Source organism: Oenanthe melanoleuca, chromosome 8 (genome assembly GCF_029582105.1).
Source record: "Oenanthe melanoleuca isolate GR-GAL-2019-014 chromosome 8, OMel1.0, whole genome shotgun sequence".
In the NCBI taxonomy this organism is placed as follows: Eukaryota; Metazoa; Chordata; class Aves; order Passeriformes; family Muscicapidae; genus Oenanthe; species Oenanthe melanoleuca.
Window position 1 is genome coordinate 29210061 of NC_079342.1, and position 18576 is coordinate 29228636.

The 18576-nt window shown below is 37.7% G+C and overlaps 1 protein-coding gene across 2 annotated transcripts in view; it reads right to left on the bottom strand.

Annotated features, from left to right (window-relative positions):
* Positions 1-17740, bottom strand: part of CCDC180 (coiled-coil domain containing 180) — a 29680-nt gene extending 11940 nt beyond the window's left edge. Inside the window, exons 1-25 of one of the 2 annotated variants that reach the window (XM_056497484.1) lie at positions 17609-17740; positions 16982-17082; positions 16261-16487; positions 15352-15434; positions 14025-14134; positions 13805-13933; positions 13531-13641; positions 12362-12457; positions 11915-12078; positions 11628-11747; positions 10862-10941; positions 10059-10147; positions 9447-9566; positions 8650-8823; positions 8030-8145; positions 6654-6780; positions 6165-6228; positions 5278-5510; positions 4364-4581; positions 3665-3840; positions 2403-2583; positions 1746-1892; positions 1330-1474; positions 1020-1136; positions 491-613 (exon numbers count right to left, since the gene is read on the bottom strand). In XM_056497484.1, the coding sequence (XP_056353459.1) occupies positions 491-613; positions 1020-1136; positions 1330-1474; positions 1746-1892; positions 2403-2583; positions 3665-3840; positions 4364-4581; positions 5278-5510; positions 6165-6228; positions 6654-6780; positions 8030-8145; positions 8650-8823; positions 9447-9566; positions 10059-10147; positions 10862-10941; positions 11628-11747; positions 11915-12078; positions 12362-12457; positions 13531-13641; positions 13805-13933; positions 14025-14134; positions 15352-15434; positions 16261-16355 (3018 nt within the window). In that variant the 5' untranslated portion in view covers positions 16356-16487; positions 16982-17082; positions 17609-17740. The remainder of the gene's footprint in view (positions 1-490; positions 614-1019; positions 1137-1329; positions 1475-1745; positions 1893-2402; positions 2584-3664; positions 3841-4363; positions 4582-5277; positions 5511-6164; positions 6229-6653; positions 6781-8029; positions 8146-8649; positions 8824-9446; positions 9567-10058; positions 10148-10861; positions 10942-11627; positions 11748-11914; positions 12079-12361; positions 12458-13530; positions 13642-13804; positions 13934-14024; positions 14135-15351; positions 15435-16260; positions 16488-16981; positions 17083-17608) is intronic. The other variant, XM_056497483.1, reaches the window with a different exon arrangement.
* Between the last annotated feature and the right edge of the window lie 836 nt (positions 17741-18576).

An 18576-nucleotide genomic window follows, 5' to 3' on the forward strand; every position in this document is an offset into this window, starting at 1 on the left:
AAAGTGAAAACCAAGTGATGCACAATACCATTACTCGCTACCTCTGACCAATGCCAGACACCCCTTCCTGAATCCAGACTAGCCCTTCTGGATAACTCCCCCAGTTTATGGATTGGACATGACATTCCATGGGCTGGAATATCCCTTTGGCCAGTTTGGGTCACCTGTCTCAGCTATGCTCCCTCCCAGTTTCCTTTGTGATCCTCCTCAGTGGCAGAGCAGGAGACAAAGGAAAAAAGGTCCTTGACTTAGAATAAACACAACTTAACAAAAACTGAGTTATCAACACCATTCTCATTCTGGATCCAAAACACAACAGTCTAACAGCTACTGAAAATAACTCTATCTCAGTTGCATCCAAGACAACTACCTTTAAGAGCAAAAATTCTGTGTTTCTGCCCAGCCCCAAATATGAGGAAACATAAATTTTCCTCAAAAATATTAGTTTATGCCAAATTAATAACAATTAATAACAAGTCAAATTAAATACCATTTCTTGCTGATTAGAAGTTACTTCTTTATCTGCAATAGAATGAACATAAGCACCTCTCTTCCGCTGGAGCTTTTCCATGTAAGACTTTAATGTGACTGACTGCAAATTGGAATTCATTACCTAAAGCAGAAGCAAACACTGGAGAAGTCAAATCCCCGTTCACAGGAATTTCAGAGGTTCCACTTTCAAACCACTAGAACCACTGATAAAAACTGGTTTAAAATCCCCAGTACTAAGAGGAAAAACTGAAAACAGTAATTCAGAAAAGCAACACTTCACCACACAAAAATGCTGGTGAATTTAGACGTACATACTCAATGTGCTGCAACATGATAGCGTTCCAGCACAGCTGAAGCAGTATTAAAAATAAACTTTTAAGCAGATAGTGACAGAAAACACATTTTAAATCAACATAAAAAAATCATGTAATATTTGTCCACTATGAATTCAGCCAAAATTTCCTCAAAGGTATAAAAGAAAATTATTATAATGAATTTAAGCAAAGTTCTGATATTTCTGTTTGTACCTCTGATTTGATTTGCTGTTGTAGCTTTCTCAAAGATTGATGGAAGTTCTCCATAAAGGCTTGACTCAGAGAGAGAGAAGCAAACTTTTTTTCAGACTGCTTGAAAAGTTCAGTAGCCTTTAAGAATGTCAGAAACAAAAGACAGGACAAGACAATTTTTCACTTTTTAAAACTTAAATGATAGAATTTTTTCATCATGTAATTGCCAAACAGAACAGGCTTACAGTTGTAATCTGATAGCAGACTGACTGCAAATTGCATCAAATATGTCAATAGAAAACATAATTCGAAATAATGTAATTCTGCCTACCTGCTCCAAGCAGCTTGATTTTATTTTTTCCATGTCTGTGTTGACTGAACTTTCAAAGGAGTCAATTTGCTTACTTTCTTTCTGAAGACACTTGTTGAAAAACTTTACCTCCTCAGAAGAAAAGTCACCGACCTCTGAAAATAACCTGAAAGCAAACATAAAAACAATTGGCTGTGAGTCATCTTTTTCTCCAAGACTAAAATAGTATAAAACAGCCCTGAAACATATATATCAACACAAATGTGATGAAAACAGCATAATAATTGTGGTTTAACAAGATACATTTCTTTTTTTAAATAAGAAACTAGATGATTAACAAAATAAACTTTACTTTTACTGTTCTGCCTATGAGACACACACCGATTCCCAGAACTAGGTCACCATTTATAAACAACACTTCCATGAAACCTACATACCTACAACTTTTGAGAAAATTCACATTTGAATCCCTTAATTTTCCTAAAGCTTCCTCCAAGTGCTGCTGGTAACTTTTCACAGTAACCCTGATAGATTCCAGATGGTTGTGGAGCTCTGATTCGAGATCGTTGCTGGAAGAAGCTGACCTAACAGCAAATAATAAAAGACAGGGAAAACATGTCTGAAGAGGTACACACGAGATGATTCAGCAACTGCTGGCTCTAAAGACATGAAAAAAATTGAGGACTCAAAAGTGATTTATGACTCTCAAAGCAACTCCCTGAGCTGGGATGGTTTGGATAAACCCATGGAGGGCATCAACAACAGCTGATACTATTGACTAATTCAAAAACAATTAGTCAACTGGTATTACTATGCACATTCAGTAAACTGGATAAAATCTAAACAGATGAAGCATCTTTTCTACTTAAAGACTGCCAGCACTTCAAAGGGAGATGAAAATTTCCATGTGTTCAGTCCTGATTTTAATTTCTTCAGGGAAAGAAATTCTTCATGTTTTCAAGTTTTATGAAGTAGTCTTCATTGAAGAGCAATGACATATAGAACAGGTTCAGAATGAAAACCACAAATATCTCAGACAGCAATCAGGAGTATTTAACTAGGGAGATTCACAGCAACAGCAGTGGCACACTTACTGATCAGTCACAGGAGCGTGGAGCAAGTCATACTCCAAGTTACGGACTCGGGAATGAAAGTTTGTGTTGAGGTTATTTAGCTGGTCTGAAAATCTGAGGAATTCAGCTTTCTCCTTTTTCAGGCCTTCTGCCAGCACTGCACAGTGGCACTCAAGATGCTCTTTGTGAAGCGACAGTTCCGCTGAGAAGAAAGAAGTTTACAATAGGGACATTATTCCCTGTTACTGTGAACTGTCACAATGCCCAGTCAACCTGTGATCAGCAGTAGCAGCAAAACAAACAAAGCCAGACCAGTAGATAAACCATACAAATTAAATACATTCAATTTGGTTTCTTTGACTTTTCTCCTGTGTAAGACATATATCCTTAACAGCTCTTAATCCATTTAACCACAAATGTCTCGTTTGCTCTAAGCATTCTTTTTCCTTTATTTTTGATCATTGCTGACATCTCCATTATCTCTATGTTCTCAGTCTTGTAACAAAACTAAAGGTTATATTTTTAATGGAAAATCCATTTTTCCTGGTTTTGTGAGGGAAAGAAAAAAATCAGTTTTGGTCTCTCTTCTAGAATGATAGCTGGATAAATCAAGAGCCAGCCAATCACCTCAAGAAAGCTGCCAGAAGAAGCACCTGTCCTCTTTGCAGAAAAACAGAAATTACAAAATTATCTGCCTGTTCTCCAAAGGAAGAATATTTTAGCTTATGTGTTAAAGACCAACAAACCTGTCTAATTTTTTTTTTCTCACCATAAAAACTTGACACTGCCCATGCAAAAAGAGTTTTGACTAGAAGATGCTCTGTAGCTGCTCGATATTTCAGAGAGTTAAATCCTCCCTCTCATATTTTCAGAAGCTTGGCCCTGACATTTTGGCTCTCCCAACTTGCTAATTTCTTTTTCCACAAAACTTTGAAAATATTTTTTGTACACCACAAACTCTTGTTTAATAATTTCAAGGTGAATGCAAATTCACAAATATTGACAATAGAACATTCAACATCAACAATCCAGCTCTTACTCTAAGGCACGGCTGTCTATTTTTCCAAAAATAACACAGCACAAACCAGGAAGAGCTATAGGAAAGAAATGTAATTTTTAAATATATGTGAGTAACCTAATATACTGGGAATTCATAGACAGTCAACTGCTTTCTATTGTCCTCTACTACTGAGTCAACTAATGTTGACACAGATTTTGGCCCACTTAGGACCACCTCTAAACAATTACATGTGAGGCTCAGAATACAAAAAAAACGTCAATACCAGCTCGAGCATTGTAGATATTTGTCTGTATCTCCTCCTGTTTTTGTTGATAAAACTTAAGATACAGCAGAAGAATTGAATTCAACTCCTCTTTCTTGGCAGCTACAAAGACATAGGAGTTGGACAAAGATTCTGCAACCCATTTCTCTAAGTGTTCAAAAAAGCAGAGGCGAATCCTATGATTGAAAAAGAAATACGCCAGTGAGGAATAGTAAATAAGAATTTGTTTAATATATTATTTCTAAGAATTCAAGTTCTGGCTACAGGAAGGTACAGTTTCAGTACCATTTGCACAGTAGAGTGTTTGGGCTAGCTGCATATTGCTGAATACCAGGCTTTTTACCTTCATGGCTCTGCAGGGAATTTGGGCAAATTACTTGTCTTTCTCTAATACGTTTTCTCACTAAATAATTTTCCATAAAATATGAATGTTCTGTAAAGGTAAATGTTTTTGTGGTACTTTGACAGCCATGGATAAAAAGCAATATAAATATTTTCTCACATTTGTATCAATTAAAGAAGTGGAATAACTTAATAATTCTATTATCATAATTTTATAATTAAGTATCTAGCTATATAAATATATACTTATATAACAGTAATTAGATAACTTTTTCCTCTGTAGTCTAATGTTTCTTCTAAATAGCTGAAATTTGTCTATTATGTAGAGAGAAATAACAGAAATTGTTTTCTACTCACCTTTTATTCAGCTTGACAAACATGGCTTCTGTGAGATGTACATATTTCAGGTACATAGGAAGTGATTCTTCTTTTTCAGATTTTGTAAAATAACTCTCTGTGATGTCAGTCTTTCCTGCCTCTTCAACTCCAAGAACAGTGTAAGTGTTTCCATTAGCAGTGGAAAAAACCTCCGTGACAATTTCAGCACTTTCCACCTCGCTGATCTTAGATGCTGACTGGGAAACGACTGGAAATTATCACTTTACTTTTAAAGATATCAGCATAGAATCAACACTACACCAGCTAGTGTAGGAATCCTAAGGATATTTAGAATGATGTTCTCATTGTCAATTTGGACATTTACATAGTGCTGGCAATATTTATATATATTTTTATATATTTTTATATATTTATATATATTTATATATATTTATATATATTTTTATATATTTACATATATTGATGTATATTTATATATATGTATACTTGTATATAGTTATCTATTCAGATATTTAGATATTTATATACTTATATATTTATATATCTGCCAGCAGAACATAGGCAGAGTCAACAATATTTTAAAAGGTTTTTGTTATGGTAATAAAATATAAACAAATTCATGGAAATTGAAAAACTAATATTTAGGTACAAATACTTAGTTTAAATCATTCACCACAGGCTGAGAACACTGTGATGAAAGACAGATTAAAAAAATTATGCAAAGAGCTTCTACTAGGGTAAAAGACCAAGAAGAATGGTTATGAATTTGATACACTCCATTTTCCCATAAAAGGATCTAGAGCCCTGTGTGCTTTGTATACAAACTAAACAAAAAAGGACTTTCTACTCATTCTCAGCAAAAAGACCTCCTATTCCTCCTTATTTTGGACAAGACTGCCTTCACCTTCAAACTTATTCTCTTGCTCAGTTACCTGCATAATGCTTAGTCCCTGTTCTGTATGCTCATTTTTTTCACTTTTATAAGGAATACTCTCCTCATCTTCTTCTTCCTCTTTTTCTTCAATTTCCTGTGCCAAGATCATCTGTTTCTCTGTTAGGCTTGTTTCTCCAGCTGATTTTTGACAACTGTCCCTATCTTCTGGCACCAGTCGAGAAAGGTGATTGTCCTGCTCTGCTCTGGGCTGGGATGTGCTCTCTTCAAGCCCTGGGGGCAATTTTGGATGCCATAATGTCAGAAAGACCTACAGCTATTAGAGAAATGCCCAAGGAGGGACACAGAGATAGTGAAAGGTCTAGAGCAGAAACCATACAAAGAGTGGCTGAGGGCATTTGGTTCAGCTGGAGAGAGGAGACTGAGGTCACACCTCACTGAGGGCTGCAGATCCTCTCAAGGGCAGCAGAGAGATAGCTCTGATCTCTTTTCTCTGTGACCAGGTACATGACCCAAGGGAATGTGTCAGGAGCTGTGTCAGGGGAGGATTAGGCTGGGTATCAGGGAAAGATTTTTTCCTCAGAGAGTGGTCAGGTACTGAACAAGTTCTCCAGGGAATGGGCACAGCCCCAAGGCTGGCAGAGATCCAGGAGTGTTTGGACAATACTCTCAGGGATGCAGAGGGTGGGATTGTTGGAGTGTCTGTGCAGGGCCAGGAGTTGGACTTTCATGATCCCTATGAGTCCCTTCCAACTCAGGAAACTCTATGATTTTCCTCTCTTTCCCCTCCTTGCACAATGCTCTCAGCTTGCTGTTCCACCATATGTTCAGGTTCTGAAGCCTCAACTATCCATCTATTAAAATGATGCAGAGTTCTACTGGTTACAATCCAAATATACAGATTGAAAAACAACCAAGAAGAAATACCTGTTCGGACTGTTGTGGTATTATTTTGATCTTGAACTATGAAGTCTATTGCACCTTGCAAGTTCTAAAAGCAAAACAACAAAAAACACCCATCACAGCATTTTAAAATATGGATTTGCTTTCTTATAAGAAATCCACATCCCTTCTCAAAACGTCTCTATTTCAATAAGATATAATCTTGAATAGATCATTTACTGTCTAAAGAACGTGTAACACTCAAATTGATAATGGTAAGATTGTTACCTTGTATTTTTCTGTTCAAAAGGCAAATTAATTTGCTAAAATGCTGTTTGTAACAAGGACAGGGTTAAAAGTGTGGGACTGAGAAATGTTTTGGTTTTCCTCCCCTATCTCTTCCAAAAGCACTTTATTCAATGGCTGAAAACAATACTTTATATAATCTGAATTTTAAAGGTAATGAAAATTTTCTCTAAAGTGAAAAATTAATACACCAGTAATGTTTTAAACCAAAGGAAATTTCCTTTTTACCTGTTTGAAGATTTCCTTCACACTAAAATGCTGGCTGATGGATATACTATAAGAAATCAATTCCCACAAAATGGCTTTTGGGTAAGCCATTACTTCATCCACTACAATTTGCTTGAGGGTCTCGTTCCTGTCAAATTTAAGGTCATTGTTTAAGAGACTCAAGTATGCATAGAAATAAATACTATAGTGCCTTTAAATCTAAATCTAACTCCCTGATCAATTTCATAAAACCTTTAGGCTAAGTGTTGCCATTGATCTGTTTATACTGAATACAATCACATCCTGGCTTGTTAGAGATTAGTTCCTTACAAATAAATACATGCACAGAAGTTAAAAAATATTTACAAATAAGCATTTTACATCCTCCCTTTTGGATGGGGAACCATTCAAACACTGCTTATATAAGAGAGGTCAAATTACTGTCTTCCATGTTAGTTCTGCACTGTGCTCAGCTGAGCCTTTCTGGTTGATTTTCCTCTTACTTGAAAATAAAGCTGAGTCTTGATTCAAGAAAAAAATTAATACTCACACTTGTTTTCATTTGCATTTATATTTGCTTTGTCTCCTAAACAAAGATAATTATGGGGAATTTATGTATGTGTTCAGATGTTCAGATAGGCACCATTCTCTTTCTGCAACCTGGCATTGTATTTTACTTCATCTGTTACCTCTGGCTTTTTTTTAACCAAATTATTATTAAGAGTATCAAACCTCCATCTCTAATCATAATCCCACTGTGAGATGTGTGAAGGTGTGTGCATCTTCACCTCAGGTCAATACTGCCCTTCTAAGGTGCCTCTGATCAAACAGATAGAAAAGATCACCTGGGTGTGTGAACAGAGCTGCTTCCTCTATGGCTTCAGAGCTGCTGCTGCTAAGCTCTTTAGCAAGGAGAGTAGTATTGTACCAATTTTTATATGGTTTATAAAGTTGCAAGTGCTTAATCATGTGAAGGGAAACAGTGAGCTTACAGAAATAAATATTTTGGCTATCTTAAAGATCTTAGTTCTTAGAACTTTGACTGAGATCAAATCTGCGAGTGAAGAGGTGATGGTGCAGACCAACTTCTGATTCCTGTGATTCAAGAATATGAACTACTACTTTTGCCTTCTGATTAAGGCATGGATGTGATGGTACGTACAATAATGCTGATGTGGTACGTTTTTTGAATGATAGCAGTCTTCCTTTGTCCCATTCCTAAACTGTGAGTATTATTTGCCTTAACCTTGTTCAATATGACATTATTTTATATTCTTACATGAAGTAAAAAGCAGTCTTTTTCTATACCTTCACACAACAGCATAAACAAGGCCTAAGTAGTACAACCAATGTTAAAATATGCTCTACTTTTTAAGTTTACAATACAGAATTCATACCTTGTTTTAATTTGATCTAAAGAAGAAAGGGCGTTCTCCAAATATTCCTTCAGCTCTTCTTCACAGCTCGCCATTTTCATTTTTTCTAAAATTGTATCCAGATCATCTTTCATCATCTAAGGCCACATAAAAAAGCTAGTAAAAATGGTTTAGTCTCCATAACCACTTAGGATTGAAGTAAGTTAATTATGTACATATATTCTACACTCAGAAGGGAGGCTACCTTATCAAAACTCGTGAACTACAAAGATCTTCCTAGATAATGAACACCTCTGACATTGCCACCCCAAGCTGATTGTTTTAACTATGATAACCTCACATCCAACCAGACTCTATACCTGCACAAGATCTCACAATAGCAATTTGCACCCACTTTATACAGAAAGCAGCAGGGATCTTTACCATTGTTGCCATACCAAGAATAAGACAGGACTGTCCACTCAGTGCGAATCAAGCAGTTAGCAAAAATGCACTTGACAGAATGAAACTGAAGAGTAGAAATTCCAATATAAAAATCAAAGATTACGTTTTTAATTTTATAGCAGATATTTTGAATTTCAGAGGGTTCTTTGCATTAAGAAGTCCTGTCTTTATACCACACCCTTGTTTTTTGTTTATACCTGTATTATGTTATCTTGTTCCCATCTGCATTCATCTGGTTTTTTTTTAAGTACATCTTCCAGCCGGGACAGTTGGAGTTGATGGACATCCCAGAGACCCATGGCGTCCTGAACACATCTGTACAAGCCTTGACAGTGCTTTTCATGCCATTTAGCCATCTCCTTAAAATCATTCTAAAGAAAAACATTCAAGTGAACAAGTTATTTTTAAACTGCTAGAAGATTAAATGAATGAATAAGAGGTAACATGATAAAAGGCTGTCTGGAATTATATGACTGGTATTCAACATGGTGTCTTCTATCTGGAGAGTTAAAAAAAAAAATCTCCAAATAAACTAGGTAAGAATGTGGATTATCAAAACTTCTGTTTATTCTGCCATCATAAAGCACCAAATCACTTCCTATAATTTATCACTTTAGGAAAAACTGCCCAGTCATTTTTATGTATAGAAAAGATTGGAAGACATTTGGGAGATCATTTAAAGCTATTCCTCTGACTTTATGCAGACTGGGCCATATGTCATTCATCTCTACCATATGTATTTCAGATATAAATGATAATAAAAATACAGTATATTTATATTACAAATAATAAACACAATAATTATGAACACTTCCACATGAAACTCTTCCAACACCAAACTGTTTCTTTGTCGTGTTTAGTCACCCTATGGACCTCTTTCTAATGTGACATCAATAGCCTACAATGCAGAGGGCATTGCAGGTGGGAGCACAGGAAGAAGAGACTAATCCCAAGGAGTGATGAAAATAAATATAATAAAATAAAATAAACGTACATCCATGTGCTCCACTTTTTCTTCAAACCTATGTTTTAGTTTCTCAGACATCTGAAGCATGTTGGAATGCACAACTTCAACATCTTCTACTGTGCAAATGTTCATATCCAACAGGGTCATCTAAATGAAAAGAATAGCACATTATTGACAGGCATATAAAAAATACTGTGTGGCTTTTAGAGAGCATGGCTAAATTTAGTGTTTCTTTTCTTGTGATGGACAGAGAAAGATTCAGCCTCCTACATCCCATATTATCTAAGTAAACAACACAATTCAATTGGATACAAAGGGAGAAATTGAGACAGAGAGGTGGAATTTCTTTCCCAAGATAAAACAGATTTAGCACAAAGGCTGAGGGTCCTTGCATCTTCCTTATAAATGTAGGACAGCACTCCCTTCATTACTGGCATTTGTAACAGCTTTTACACATCTCAAGTACAAATACCAAATACTACTGTGAAACCAAACGGATGGTTACTTTTTGAACAGAGTAAGGCAGAAGTTAAAAAGTAATTCCACTTGTTATCTCGATGTTTGGTGGATCCTCAGACACATTTTACTGTAATGACATATTGTACCATGCCTATCACACCCAAAAGCTGTAACACTCACCTTGCACATCTGCATTTTCTCCTGACATTTGCCCCAGACCAGCTCACACTGGATGCGCATTTTCTCCACGCACTCCGCATTACGGGTGTCTGAATGATATGGAACAGACTATAGTCAAAATTGCCATATTTCATAGTGCAGTGTGAAATGGAAACATGACAGAAACCATGTGCTGAATCTCAGCACAGGAAACAGATCCCAGCAGTGCCTACAGACCTGTGCCTACAGACATTATCAACCAAACAAATCAAGACATTTCAATATACAGCTTTTTATCATTATGCTTAAAAGCAGCAAGGTATTCACAATTGCTACAAACTTCTTTGTTACCATACAGGCTACAAGCACCACAACAGGATGTGCTCTGGAGCAAGAGAAGGCAGACACAGAGAAGGAAGGCATACTACAGGACACAGAGAAAAGAAGTATCTCCAATACTTCCCCTCTTCTTCTCCAAGAGTTAAAAAGGAGTATTTTTGTACAATTGAGAACTGATCCATATCAAAATTAACTTTTTATTTCCCCCAGATTAATTCTAGTTCTGTTCTAATTCTAGCCAGTTCTTGCTAGATCTCACAATAAGTGAGCACAAGTGCTTGTACCAGCCAAAAGAAAGTGATAGCACAGGCAGCTTCTTTGCGTCTTACTGTCAGCCCAACGCAACTGAGAAGGTATGTGGGAACACATGGAACAAAGAATAGAGGAAACATGCACTTTCAAAGCGACTGTCTGCCTCACTGTTGCCCAGGAGAAAAGAAAATATTGCTTGAATTCCAGACTGTTCATAGGATTTCCCAACTTACCTATACTTCTGTTTAAATTCTCCAGAGTTCTGTACCATTCATTTATATCAGATTTTGTATGTGTTGGAGGCAACAAGGTGCTATCAAAGTAGGGAACAAGAGTCAGGTATCTTAAAATACAAACCAGGTAGTATTTAAAATATAAAATTAAGAATCAGAATATCCATACTACTATGCTTTATTTACAGCATCTTGGCAATGAAAATAAACCAGAGATTGTTGTTGTACAAGGCCAACTGTTTACTGCCCGACAAGGAACTAACAGTAATCTACCTTGTTCCTGCCTCCACTGTAAAAAACCTCTCTGTAAATACTGTAATACATTGCACCCAAAAATGTTTCTTTTGTTCAGGATGGATATTCAAACATAGCAGTGTTAGATTTCTATCCAGACTCCACTCTTGATTTATTACACAAATAAAATCCCATACCATGCAGAAAAAATGCCTTGAGAAAAGCACCAACTTCTAGGTCTACACCCATCTTTGCCCATTTCTACTATGTTTCAAAAGTCAGTAGGATTTATTTTTGTATTCCTACATTTTTAGCCTTTGACCACCACCTATTTAGTGTAGCTGGTTCACTGAAAATCAAGAATGCATTTTTTCCATTAAAAAGAGCGGTACAAAAATAGGTTTAGAGCCTGCCTTACTGCTGAATTTAACAATCACACATGGGCAGGAAGCAAAGTGCATTTTGTAGCCAAGTCCTTCATTAACTCCAGAAATAACTGTTTTCCTTTATGCTATACCCTCTTTTGCCATACCCAATATACTGCAAAACCCTCAGTCTCTGTTCACTAAGTACAATCTGCTCCTTTATCACATTTTCCATTTCCGTTTTCACAGCTGGGGGATTCTGTATTTCTTCACTTGCCATAAATTCTCTGCAGGATGGAAAATAGATACGTATAATGGAACCATTACATATGTGATATCATATGTGATATGTATAAAGAAAAAATGATAAAGTATTACTTTTATAGAAACCAAAAGTAAACATCAGCCACTTTATGTTACCCATTGTGCAAAATAAGACTGCAAAATTTCTGACCTGAAACTCTGAACTACACAGTTCTTTTGGATGAGCTTCCAGTCCTTGAGTCTCCCTTGCCATTTCAGTTGATGCAATTTTTCTTTCTCAAGCTCTGATTTCATTAGATTAAAGAGTAGCTTGGCAGTTGCCCTCTCATTATCCAGCAGCACCCTGTTTATATTCTGTGTATTAAAAAATAAAACTAGAAACAGCATACAACATGCAAAAACAAAAAAGGAGTAGAAGCAGTATATAACATGCAAAAAAAAAAAAAAAAAAAAGAATTGTATCTTCTACAGAAAATGAGGGGAAAAAAGAGCATAAATTATAATAAATACCCTTGCAAAGTAAAAATCTCTTCTATATTTCCGTGATTGATAGGTAGAAAAAACTAATTTCAGTTGGGGAAATAGAGACATTCTAGGAATATTCAGACTGCTATCTTGCCCCAGGTAAAACATTTACCATGGCCTTATTGTTAATGAGCTTGTGAACTTTAGCTGCCAAGAAGAAGGAAATTTCCTCCAGTTTCACAGTATACTTGGTCAGTACATCTGCTATCTGTGCAATAAAAAAAAGAAAGAAAAGCAACAACAACAAAAAGTATAACTCATATACCAGTTTCCCAAGTTAAAATCTACATGAACAAGGCAATTTTTCCATAAAAGTGAATTCCATTAAATTAATTAAATGTATTATAATGAAATAAAATTAATTAGATGACACATAGACTGAGAAGTAAATTAAAAAATATTAATCTTAGTTACCTTAAAGACTGATTTTTTTCAGTAATTCCTAAAAACAGTAACTAAAACCTTCAACTTTGCTACTACTTAGCTGATTTCTCTTTAATATCTGATAATTAAGTGCTCAGCAGACAGGCTGCAATAGGAATTTAAAAATCAAACCAACGTCCTTTCAAATATCTGAAGGGAATCCACCAGTTCCTGTTTTAAGTGAACACAAAATTAAAGCAAATGTGTTCATCTCTGACATTTGTAACTAATCCAACAAAAAGGTTACTGGCGATATTCCTTGACCTCTTCATCACACCTGAATTACAAAGAGAGAAGAAAGTGGCACTGGTAGAACAAACTGCTTTTCCTTGCCTACAAGGATAGTGCTGCAATCTCTCTCATACTCTATCCATTTTTTTATCCAAACACTTCCTATGATGTCAAATGACTTTTAACAGGTCAGGCTGAAAACTACAAAACTGCAACACGTTTGCTACTCAGACCCAGCCAACCCAAACTAAGATCAAGCATGGCCATGTCTATGCTCCTTCTCAGCTGCAGAATAGGTATGTTCCCCAAAAAATAACAGACCAGATGAAAGTTTGACCTACACAGCTCTCCAGGGAAATAAAAGCAGCTCACATATTCCTTGCACCTTTAGTATAGGAAATCGTGAAAGAAAGGAACACCTTAAGACTAGGAAAAAAGTAGCTTCTCCTGATTATGTGGACGTAAAATGAGTGAATAGTTTATTGGCGAAAAGAAAGCAATCACCACACAAAAGAACTATGGCAGACCTCTGACTCTTGTGGAAACAAGCTACTCTTTGCTCTGCATCAAGCATTGTGTCAGCAAATATCCTGTACTTAAATAACAGTTATTAAGACTGCAGCTCACTTTAACGGCTCGATTCCTTTCGATGTCCTTTAAGGATGTGTCCACTGCCCTAATCTGCTTCTTTCTGTCTGAGGATTCCTCATGGATCATATTCCACAGTTCTTCCAAATCCTGCAATAAAAATCTAGTCTCAATCTCACTGAAAAGTGAATATATATATATTAAAAAAAAAAAAAAAAGAAAAAAAACAACAATTTAGGACTCCACGGAGCCATAAGAAGATGTTACACTGTACAAGTAACTGAAGTTGAGCCAATGCTCTGAACTGCCTTACTTCAAATGAGAAACCTTCCAAAGCCATGTCAGACGCAATCTTTTCAAACAGAAGTTTACTCTTTTCATCTGATTTCATCACTTTTAGCTGAAGGAATTCCTGAAGCTTCAAAACAGAGGCTTCCATCTCCTAAAATGGTAGGTCAGTGTGATCATTTAAATATTGCGCCCTGACCTTAGAAAAGCGCTCTTAGACTCTGAATTAAAAAATCCTGCCTTACCCTGCCAATGCAGTCCAGCTCCTGCTGCATTTCAGTCACTGCTTGATCATGATGGTTTTGCTGCTGTTCTGCCAGGTACTTCCATGTACCACTGCCTGCTTCCACAGGAACTGATGAGAGAGAAATGAAGATTCTATTGCCTGGAACTGTTGCTGCAGAACGTGGGACTTACGATCAGTAAATCCCTAAATCCTATGACTGCTGTAGTTTGTGCCGCTCTCACAGTGTGCAACACCTTTCCACAGGAAGTGCAATCTTAGCAAATGGAGGTTAAAAATACAAAATACTAGAATGTATTTTAAAACTTCCTTTATTAACTTCTGATATTCAGAAGGATAATAGCACAGAACTATCAACCATATCATCATCAGGTATGATGTAAAAAAATTGCAACATTTCAGGAATGAGATCTGACTTCATAAAAACTGGAATTTATCATCTAAGCATAATGATTGACTGACAAATTCACAACAGTTTTTTTTCTAGTAAAAGACTCTTCATCTTTGAAATTACCTACAAATCATCAAAAATGTGTCAGGCCATTTCTGAGCTTGATTTTTGTTGCCTTGCAGGAGTAAGAGTGCCAATGTGGGTATAATCAAACTGTGTATTCTACTCCCCTCTACCTCATTTTATGATAAACTGTTAATGATGGGTCATTTTCAGGGCACACCTGACCCCCCAGGATACCTGTGGAATGTTAAAAAATGAGAAGAGGCAAACTCTGCAAGGTGAGGTAGTGTTTCTTTATACTTAGGATGACTCAGCTGGGGAAGCAGCAGCATCACCCATCCTGAAAGTATTATCTCTGCTAATGGGCCATAATGAATTGAATATGACTAGCAGAATGGACATCTGGAATGACTATTAAGAACTCCAAAAATATTCTGTGACTCAAGGGATTAATCATTCCATTGTGAACTTCTCTACCCTGGGGTATATACCTGAACCTCACTGTATATAATGAGGTAGGTAATCAGGGGTCTTGGGACAACATCACCACTGGACATTCAGAGGAGGACCCAAACTTCCACAAGAGCTTCTGACAGGACTGCAACCACCCTGACCAACAGAGTGCTGGTTTGTACTCTGACTTTGTGGTTTTAAACCAGTTTTTCTGTATCATTGCATTTGCTGTAATCTTTCTATTAAATTGTAACTCTGATTTGAAATCTCTCACAAGGTATTTGTGTGGGGTTAATTTGTCCTGCTGGTTTACTTTCAAACTAGGACAATGTTATACCTTGTTCAGCTAAACCCATTACATGTACCATGTCTCCTGTGAATACAAATTAAAATAAATGATATTAAGGGAAACCAGTTTTACCAACTACATCAGGCAGGCCTCTGACTTTCTCAGCTGAACTTGCATCTATATTTCCCCAAACCTCTAGAAAAGTTGTAGATTGTCTGAAACAGACAGAGAATAAAGCTTTGATTTGTACCAAAAATGTACCAGAAGAGGGACTAACATAATAGTATAATTCACTTTAATTGGCAAAATGTAACATTAAAGTGATCGTAAGTATCATTCTAACTTTAAAGAATAAAATTCAAAGAATCAACATTGTTTCTTTTGAGACATTGAAGCCTGGGTAGATCCCAACTTCAAATCTATTAAGATGGCATTAAAGCAATACATGTTAGATTTAGTACATGTAAACTACAAAGATATACATAACAGTTCTAAAAGATTAAAAAACCTATGAACTTTTATGGAAATACTAGCAAGAAATGTGGAAATAGCCTTTATCTGCCCACTGCTTTTCCCAAAAGCACTGTGTGGGTGTTTCAGTGCAAAGGGCACAGTGTTTCTCCCTGGGGTCAGTGAGAATCCCTGTATCATTATTCAGCATCTGGCTTAGGGTAAAAAAGGATGGATGCATTAAGTTTATTCTTGTTCATTACATAACCTTACTGCATCATCATGTAAGCCATTTACTTAGAAATATTGGTGTCAGACTGAGCTCATACCTAGATTGCTATGAGCATAGACAATTACTTTTAAAAAGGAAAGCCATATAATATGCCTGCCATGGCATATATTAATCTATTAGCCCTGCACTTCAAAAGGCAGCAAACAGTTCATTATACCAAATTTACACTTGGCAAAGAGACAGTCTATTACAAATCATTAGTTCTAACAAGAATTCAGGAGTTTCTAATTCCCAAATCTGTCAATTTCATACCTTTAGTTATGAACATATAATTGGGGGTTTGTGCTTCTGTTCTTTACCTGTTTGAGTGTAGCTTTTTTGTGAAGTCACTGATGAGTATTTTTCCAACACATTTCTGCTGATTACACGATAATGGCACAGCATCAGAAGACATTTCTGAATGTCTATTTAAAGTATGCTTTTTACTCTTCTTAGAGGACCTTGTCTTCTTTCCTTCACCCAAAACATGGGCTACATGAGCCTTCAAAGAACCATAATCTCAACAATTAGAATTCCTTCAAACCTACTGAATGGAGAATAGCGACAAAGTAATTAATAAAAACTAGTAAGGGAAAGATAGCGGAAGAGAAAGGTAAAATAATGAACCCTACATGCCACATGCATAACCATCTTCATCTAAGGCTATTTTCAAAATGAGAAAAAAAAAAAAAAAAGATAATATTTTCCTCAGAGAGGAAAAGGGGAGTAACTGGATTGTGTGGCCTTGCTTACAGTTACCAGAAAAGTCAACAGCAGAGTTTAAAATGCCTGAATCTGGCTAACTACGCCTCTAAATGTTTTACTGCTGTGTTTTGAGTCTGCCTTGACTTAATATAACCTGATATACAACAAAGAGATGGGAACACGTGTAGATGCATTGGAGAGCATATGCTGGAGATAACACGTTCATTTTTTAACTAAAACAAATCAAAAGCAGCAATGCTGAAAATGACTTGGGGTAATTTCAACTGATTAACACAACCAATCTTTGGCTTTTACTCAATCCTTTGCTTTTTTTACCTGGGCCTTGAAGATCTGTCTACACTTGTCCTAACTGAGAATCCGTGGCTCATCACAGTTGACTGGCCAGGCCTGCATCCAGAAGAACTGGTAACTATAAGCTGGGAGCCAAGAGATACATTTCACTTGGAAAAGGGCCTTCCATGAATTCTAGAATCCCAGAATGGTTTGGGCTGGAAGGGACCTTAGAGAGAGAACATCTTCCAACATCCTGACATGGGCAGGGACACCTTCCACTAGCCCAGGTTACTCCAAGTCCTGTCTAACCTGGCCATGGACACTTCCTGGGATGGGGCACCCACACAGCCTTTTTGAGCAACCTGTGTCAAGGCCTCAGGACCCACACAAGAAAGAATTCCTTTCCAATATCCAATCTACTCCTGCCCTCAGGCAGTCTGAAGCCACTCCCCCTTGTCCTGCCAGCCCAGGCCCTTTTCCAAAGTCCCTCTCAGGCTCTCTTGGAGCCCCAGTAGACACTGCAAGGAGCTCTAAGGTCTCCCTGGAGCCTTCTGTTCTCCAGAATCGACACCCTCGGCTCTCCAGCCTGTCCTAGAGCAGAGGAGCTCCAGCCTTCAAAGCAGCTTCGTAGCCTCCCAGAGACTCCTAACGGTGAAACTCCACGCCTACCCCTCGCCTTCCAGGCCCTACGGATGTTGCTCCCGGTGTCGCTCAGGGTCGCTTCGGGGTCTCTCCCGGGTCTCTACCCACCCCCCAAGGGGCTCAATGGTTCCGCTCCAACATGCTCGCGCCGAGAACTGCGCGTGCCGTTGTCAGACCAACGGCGGGGGGGGAGGGGGGGTTAGGGAGGGTGGGGCCAGCCCAGCGCATTCCACAGCGTCCCCGGCGGATGCGGCGGGCTCATCCCGGCCCGTAACCAGAGCTCCGGGACCGGGCATCACAGCCCCAGATTTGTGTTAGTCCCTGCACAAGCCGGGCCAGACCTCCCACGCCCGGACCTTTCAGCGCAGCACGGGAATGAGAATAGACCTGCGCCTTGGGAATAGAAATCTCTAAGGTCTTCCTCATACATTGTCTCTCAACTTAATGCCTAGGCCATAGCCATTCCTGAGGCTAGACTAACGCCTTTTTTTTGCCTTGCGGCTAAGAAATATCGTTGTTGTGGTGTGCAGGTAAGGTCGCAGATATTGGAAAAAATATATTTTGTGTGGATTTCAGCCGGTTTCTTTCTGCAGCTGAGCCAGTCTCCAGTTCTCCAGCGACGCAGGGTGTGAGGTCTGTGCTGCTGAGCAGGGGAGTCTGACACGGGGGCTCTGATGAGAAAGATCACCACACGCTGTCTTGTCCCGTCCCGGAATATTAAAGGATTTTTCTCGTGTCTTAGGCTAAACTTCTCCTGGATTTTTTCTGATGCTTTTACCAGCAATCCTTGGAATTTTGGCCGAGTTTCGGTGCTTTTGTACAGATTAAAGAAGTTTTTGGGCCATTTCTTCACCATTTTAGGGGGTTTTGGACCATTTTAAGTCACATTTCGTCCGGATATTTTGCTCACTCATTTTCCCAGTTTTTTCCTCAGAAATTCCTGGAATCTCACTGGATTTTGGGGCCGTTTTTGTTTTTTTAGTGCAGATGCTAGA